The following is an 8000-nucleotide window of genomic DNA, read 5'->3' on the forward strand; positions in this document are numbered from 1 at the left end:
CCTGGATCACAACTGCACACGAAGCTTCCATTAGTGTTAGTGCAGATTTGTTGACAGTCTGAGGTGTTGGTTGCACATTCATCGATGTCTAAAGAAATAAGCACATTTACTCCTGTTGCTAATTGTTGACATTTGACAATACAGTTTCAAACTAGGCATAAATATCTCATGTAAACAAGGCAGGCTGTCTTCTAATCCTGGCAGAAGTAGTGCATTGCTTCAAGCGGTGTATTATTTACGCTATTTTAAAAAAAGAACTAGACCCAAAATCCAATCACACCATGATTCATTTTGTGGCACGGTTTTGCAGCTCAGAGAAGTCAGGGGCCAGTCACTGGACTCCAGCCTTTCCAGCGAAGCAGTTTAATCACCAGAGGTTGCCTCACTGGAACAACACACTGACATCTGCCTTCTGTGGTATTTCCTGCTTACCACATCCTTTTTCCCAAGTGTGGGAAAGTTTGTATTTGAATATTCCTACCATCACAAAGGGAAGAGTTTGTCACATTGGTGCTGAAGCCTGGGTCACAACTGCACACGAAGCTTCCGATTGTGTTGGTGCAGATTTGTTGACAGTTCGAGGTGTTGGTTCCACATTCATCAATGTCTGAAAGAAAAAGAATGAATGACATGATGAACACTTTCAAGTTATTTAGTTATACCAATTACAACTACCACATGCGATAAAAAAGTGGTCATGCAATAATACATCACAAATCATTTATCCCGACTTTTACACTTCCTTCTGCAGGAAAAGTACTCATTGTGTGAAGACTCAGAGTGATTGAAATGCTATTCTCTCTTATTCACTATTAAATTGTGAGATCAGCAACATGTTACAGTGTGGTATGAACTGCCACTGTTAAATGTCATTCCCCAACTCTGACAAAATATGTGCTTGAAACTATCCTACCATCACAAAGCAATGAATTGGTCACATTGATGCTGAAGCCTGGGTTACAACTGCACAGGAAGCTTCCGATTGTGTTGGTGCAGTTTTGTTGACAGTTTGAGGTGTTGGTTGCACATTCATCGACATCTGGAGGACAAAAATATCAAACACTTTCATGACATTTGACTTTGTCAATGGAAACATTGTCTTTTTATATCACAAGATGGAATGGAATATACGCAATGCTACAAGTTTTATATTTTATCCCTATTTTTATACTTTTCTGCAGGAAAATAATCTATTTAGTCAGGTACAGAATTAAATTATTTCCATTTCCAGTCATTCTGAAGGTAAAATGCTTCTTTTAGGCCAGTAAGCATATACAGTGCTATAAGAACTGCATCAGGAAGTGTTATTCCCGACTCTGAGATAAGAAGTGTTTGAAAACACGTCACCATCACAAAAGGAAGAGTTGGTCACCTAGATGCTGAAGCCTGAACTTATCTGGAGAAATAAGCTCAGTTACTCTGTTCGTGGGAAATCAATGTAGCACGGACAATAACTACTTTGTATGATATTTGGATGGCTATAGTTACTGTTAACCTTTTGACGGGTGAGTTTCAAACGTTAGTAAATGAGGCGGGCTTTTATGAAGCATCTTGTTTGTCGTGAATGATCAGGGATTTGATCCTGTTTCCGTTCTGTTTGACTCAATGAGTCAGCTCCTGGTGCAAATTGTTGACATTTGGAGTTGTTTATGTCTAATATTTTCAATGTAAACTATGTAGGCTAGTTTCTCAGATGGACAACAATAGGGCTTTGCGTCAAAATGTAATTGAGAATTCTGATCCCTTTTGAAAACAATGCTTAGAATTTTCAAAGTTTAAGATCAAAGTTTAAGATCAAGAAATAATTGTAGACTTTCGAAGAGCTCTCCCTCACCTTTCCCCACTCACCATCAACAACACCACAGTCACATCTGTGGAGTCATTTAAGTTCCTATGAACCATCATCTCCAGGGACCTTAAATGGGAGGCCACCATCGACTCCACAGACAAAAAGGCCCAACAGAAGATGTACTTCCTGCGGCAGCTGAGGAAACACAATCTGCCGCAGGCAATGATGGTCCAATTCTATATTGCTATCATTGAGTCCGTCCTCACCTTCTCCATCATGGTCTGGTTTGGCTCAGCCACCAAGCACGACATCTGGAGGCTGCAACGGATCGTTCATTCAGCTTAGACGGTTGTTGGCAGCAACCTTCCCCCCCATTGACAAACTATACACTGCAAGGGCCAGGAAGCAAGCGGGCAAGATCATCTCTGACCCCTCTCACCTAGGCCACAAAATCCTTGAAGCACTTCCTGCTGCAAGGCGACTCCAGACTGTCAAAGCAGCCACAGCCAGACAAATAAATAGCTTTTATCCATGAGTAGTAGTTCTATTCAATAACCAAAGTCTGTAGTCTCTTTTTTGCTCTAGTTTATTTTCACCCACATGTTTAGACCGTAGTGTTGTATCCTTATTGTTTTGTTGTGGTTATGCTTTATTCTTAATTGTTAACTGTATGTTTGTGTTGTCATTTGTGAGCGGAGCACCAAGGCAAATATCTTGTCCAATAAACTTGGCCAATAAACTTGGCCAATAAACTTATTCATTCATTCATTCATTCATACATTCATTTGCATACATTCAATATCTTGAGGAAAATATGTGACCAAAATGTCAAAGACCTGCACATTATTTGGGAAGGATGCAGAAGTAAACTTTGTCACTTAATATTGTGAACTAGTGTAGTCCACAGAATGTCGCTAAACAATAGCAACACTGGATATGGTGCACGACCCTCTAATAAATATTGCTTTCAATTTATTGCGATGTAAGTGTGCCGCCTTTGCCTTCATATATCATTGGGATCAGAATCTTCATAATTACATGCCCTTTGATGAATGTGCATATTTATTGAAACATTCTGAAAAGGGAAGGTGAGCAGCCGGAAGCTGTTGTGCACATTGGCACAAACGGAATAGGTAGGAAAATACAAGGTCCTGCAAAGTGAATATAGGAAGTTTGGCAGAGATTAAAAAGCAGGACACAAAGGGTAGTAATCTCCAGTTTACACCCGGAGTCACTTGGTAGAGGGTAAGCATCGAAACATAGAAAACAGGTGCAGGAGGTCATTTGGCCTTTCGAGCCAGCACTGCCATTCATTGTGATCATGGCTGATCATCCACAATCAGTAACCTGTGCCCAACTTCTCGCCATATCCCTTGATTCCACTAGCCCCCAGAGCTGTATCTAACTCTCTCTTAAATTCATCCTGTGATTTGGCCTCCACTGCCCTTTGTGGCAGAGAATTCCACAAATTCGCAACTCTCTGGGTGAAACAGTTCCTTCTCACCTCAGTTTTAAATGGTTTCCCATTTATTCTAAGACTGGGACCCCTGGTTCTGGACTTCCCCAACATTGGGAACATTTTTTCTGCATCCAGCTTGTCCAGTCCTTCTATAATTTTATATGTTTTTTATATAATCCCTTCCTTCTAAACTCCAGTGAAGAGGAAGATAAGACACATGAATGCATAGCTCAGGAATTGGTGCAGGTGACAGGGGTTCTGATTTATTGACCATTGAGATCTATTCTGGGGCACAGGTGACCTCCAAACATTGCGGAAATAGTGGCGGACCAATATCATTGCAGGGAGGTTTGCTGGTGCTACTCTGGAGTGTTTACATTAGGGACAGGGGGTAGGCAGCCAGAATTGTAGGTCAGAAATTGCAAGGAGTGATGGGAAGAAAGTGGTCATAAGCAGTAAGTCTCAAAGGAAAGACAGGCAGGGAGAGGTGAAGGAATATGGTGATGGTGATGGGCTGAAGTGTGTTTATTACAATGTGTGAAGTATTGTGGGGAAAGTAGATGAACTTGGAGCCTAGATCAGCGCTTGGGATTCTGATGCTGTGGCCAGTGTGGAGACGTGGTTGGGAGAGGGACACGGCCGGCGTTAGATCAATGTTCAGGGGTTTTGATGCTTCAGATGTGATTGAGAGGGAGGCAAAAGAGGTGGAGGAGTTGTACTATTGATCACGGAGACTATCACGGCATCATTCAGAAATAATCCGATGTGAGTGTTTGCCACTCTTCGCTTTGTATGTCATTGAGATCAGAGTATCTTCATATTGACATACCCCTTGGTGAAAAGACATATTTATTGAAAGTGGGGGTGTCATAGTTGGATTTAAGAGGGTAATATGAATTGTAGATGTTTAACTTCTTAATGAGTGATAAACTACCCAAATTGTTACAATTCTGCAGTAAATGTATCATTAAATTGAAGGCTCACTGAGAATGAAATGATCCGTTTTCATTTAATATTCAATATCTCTGTCTCACCTAGATGTTACAGGGCAGTTATACTATCACGTTAAATATTCTATTTTAAATCCGTGAAACTATGTGTATGAAAACACCTACCATCACAAAGTGAAGGGTTGGTCGCGTTGGTTCTGAAGCCTGGACCACAACTGCAGATGAAGCTTCCCATTGTGTTGGTGCAGATTTGTTGACAGTCTGAGGTGCCGGTTCCATACACAATGATGTCTGGAAGAAAGCCAGTGAATGTTTCAAACTCCTGTATTGCAATTGTGTTTGCCAACTGTATGTCTGCCACTCTCTGAACAGCAGTTGATTGCAGGCTGTCATTACACACCATGTATAGTGCTACCCATCTTCCTTTATTGTTAGAAAACACAAGTATCTCAACGTGAGCCAAACTTTGTTTTGTGAATCACTGGCATCTGATTTCCTACTAGTTTACATCCCAATTGTTGAAATGGCCAAACTATTGAAAAACATCGGTATAATATTTATATATTTCACAGAAGGGGATGGGGTAGGGGATAGTGGATTTTTGAATTCCATAATATCTGACAATTTACATTGATTTTTATAATTCTGCAGTAAAAACATTGGCAAAGTTGTCATCTGGTGTGCTTTTGGCCAGACTGGTGCAGACACAAAATTGAAGGCACAAAATGCAATAGACATGTTTGGAAGAAGTGCAGGAAAATCTTTTTCACATCTAGAACTACACGTCATGTAGTTTATGTGTATGAAAACACCTACCAAAACAAAGTGAATGGAAGGCCATATTAATGCTGAAGCCTGGAACACAACTGCAGATGGAGCTTCCGATTGTGTTAGTGCAGATTTGTTGACAGTTTGAACTGCTGGTTGCACATTCATCGATATCTGGAGAAAAAACAGTGAAATACAACAGTCAACAGTTAACATGAGTCTGAATGGAATATCGGATCCCACTTTGCAGACACTTTGTTAAATTGTTAAGTCAGCAATATTCTACAGTGTTGTAAGAGCCACATAAAAAAAAAATCCTACCATCACAAAGGGACGAATTGGTCATGTTAATGCTGAAACCTGGATCACAACTACACACAAAGCTTCCATTAGTGTTAGTGCAGATTTGTTGACAGTCTGAGGTGTTGGTTGCACATTCATCGATGTCTAAAGAAATAAACACAGTTCCTCCTGTTGCTAATTGTTGACATTTGCCAATACTTTTTCAAACTCATCATAAATATCTAATGTAAACGATGCAGACTTCTAATCCTGGCAGAAGCAGTGCATTGCTTCAAGCAGTGTAATAGTTAGGCTATTTAAAAAGAAGAACTGAACCCAAAATCCAATCACACCATGATTCATTTTGTGGCAGAGCTTTGGCAGCTCAGAGAAGTCAGGGGCCAGTCACTAGATTCCACTTTCAAGTCTTTCAAGTCAAGCACTTCAAGTCAAGCACTTTCAAGTCTTTAAGATTATACAATTAAAACTCAACCTCTTGTAATCATGAGATGCAAAAGAAGATAAACAATCCTATGTGGAAATAGTTTTTTCCTAAATTTACCCTTTCTACCTCAGGAAAAGTACCAATCCTGTGAAGCCTCACAGCAAATTAAATGATGTGTTTTTTCATTCATCTTTTCGTTGAGCAAAATCTTAATGGGAGCCAATGAAGAACTCCCAGTGTTCAATATTATTCCACAACTCTGAGAAAATGTTTGAAAATATCCTACCATCACAAAGCGATGAATTGTTCACATTGGTCCTTCTAGTCCTGGCAACATCCTCATTAATCTTTCCTGTACCCTTTCCAGCTTAATAGCATAATTCCTAAAACATGGTGCCTGGCTGCCCATGTAAATAAAGTCAATTATTTTTAATTTATGATTTTGCCTTGTAATTACTGATCAACACCATGGCCCATTCGGTGGCACGGTTTTGGCAGGTCACAAATGGCAAGGGACCATTGCTGGATTCCAGCCTTTACATCTCACCATTGGTGTTTGGGAAAAGCTCCATTTGCCATACAAGCTGACAGCTGCACCAGGGTAAAGACACACAGAGAACTACTACCCCTTTTACACATCTGTAAAAAAATCCTACCATCACAAAGGGACGAATTGGTCATGTTGATGCTGAAGCCTGGATCACAACTGCACACGAAACTTCCATTAGTGTTAGTGCAGATTTGTTGACAGTCTGAGGTGTTGGTTGCACATTCATCGATGTCTAAAGAAATAAGCACAGTTACTCCTGCAGCATTTTGTTTTGCCATTTGACAGTACATTTTCAATCTAGGCAGCCATATCTAATGTAAATGATGCAGGCTGTCTTCTAATCCTGACAAAAGTAGTGCATTGCTTCAAGCGGTGTAAAATTTAGGCCATTTTATAAAAAATGATTGATCAGGGTAGGGCATGGATGTTGTCTACATATAGTTCAGTAAGCCATTTGATAACGTTCCTCGTGGTAGGCGGATCCAAAAGATTAAGATGCGTGAGATTCACAGTGATTCACGTGTGAGTTGATGCAAGGAGGGAACTTGATCGCAAGGCGATAACATCCAATTAATGGCTGACCCATAACAGCAATGATGTACAGAGGGATCTTGGAGAGCATTCATAGCTTGTTGAAAGTAGCATCACAAGTTGAGAGTTGAGAGGGAAATATAAATCAGCCAAGATTGAATGGAGGAGTACATTCTATAGGCCAAATAGCATAATTTTGCTCCAATGATTTATAAACATGAACTTATGACAATCATGGGTGATATGAAGTCCTACCATATGCCAGCCTTCATTGGTAGAGGCATTGACTATAAGTGTTAGGAAGTCATAATATATATTTAGACTGGAACAAGGTCCTCCCCTGTAGATCTTTGTTACTTTGTTCAGGTGACACTGAGAGAGACCATGCACATTGCTAATGGACAAAGCTTTAGAGACTTACCAATTTCTGAAGATGTGGAACTGATATCAGTAGTTGATTCACTTGTTTGTGTTGGAGTGGAGCTCTGGGTGGTTGTAGATACTTCTGTGCTCGATGTCCCTGAAGTGAGTGATGTTGATGTTGTAAATGTTGAAACAGGAGTTGGTGTCGGAGTGATAGATATTGTTGAGGCTGCATTAAAATACAGATACTTAGCACGGAAGGTGAGGAGAAATTATTTATTTTTTCACTCATGACATTGAGGGCAGTGAGTAGTTGAAATATGAATTGTTAAAACAGGAGGAGATGAAACCCCAGTACATATGTCAGGATAAAGTGCAACAAGAGAAGGTCAACAGGGTCATTTGCAGCATGAGCTGTTGTGAGAAGAATGACTGAAAATGGCATTGTTGTAACAGGAATATTTGCAACAGGATACATTATACGTACAATACACATGAACGATTTACATCATGAATCTCCAAACTATGGCCCGCGGGCCACATCCGGCCCGCCACAAGATTTTATCCGGCCCATAGCAAGCTCTTTGGCTGCAGAGACTGGAGGCAGAAGCTACCGGCGAAGGTTCACCGGAGAGTGTATCGCCATCGACCCAGAACTGGGACAAGGCAAGAGATAGCAGCGCCCCCTCGCAAACACCAAACCCAAGGGAACTTCACTCCTTGGCACCACCGCCGCCGCCGCCGCCGCTCACCCCGGGAAGAGAGACTGGGAGGGGGAGAGGGAGAGAGTCGGGGTAGAGAGGGAGAGAGAGGGAGAGAGAGAGAGGCGAGAGAGGGAGGGAGCAGACCCCGCAAATGACGGC

General features: G+C 41.1%; 1 protein-coding gene across 1 annotated transcript; it reads right to left on the reverse strand.

The window, feature by feature from the left end:
- Window positions 1–20: 20 nt before the first annotated feature.
- LOC144591886 (uncharacterized) lies at window positions 21–6521 on the reverse strand (the record flags this gene model as incomplete). Its single annotated transcript, XM_078395892.1, has 7 exons — window positions 6350–6521; window positions 5288–5413; window positions 5015–5140; window positions 4364–4489; window positions 914–1039; window positions 482–607; window positions 21–88 (listed from the first exon to the last, which is right to left on the reverse strand). Coding segments are annotated over exons 1-7 (870 nt in total), but the record flags the coding sequence as incomplete, so codon positions are not given.
- Between the last annotated feature and the right edge of the window lie 1479 nt (window positions 6522–8000).

The sequence above is a fragment of the Rhinoraja longicauda genome, unplaced genomic scaffold (genome assembly GCF_053455715.1).
Source record: "Rhinoraja longicauda isolate Sanriku21f unplaced genomic scaffold, sRhiLon1.1 Scf002717, whole genome shotgun sequence".
In the NCBI taxonomy this organism is placed as follows: Eukaryota; Metazoa; Chordata; class Chondrichthyes; order Rajiformes; family Arhynchobatidae; genus Rhinoraja; species Rhinoraja longicauda.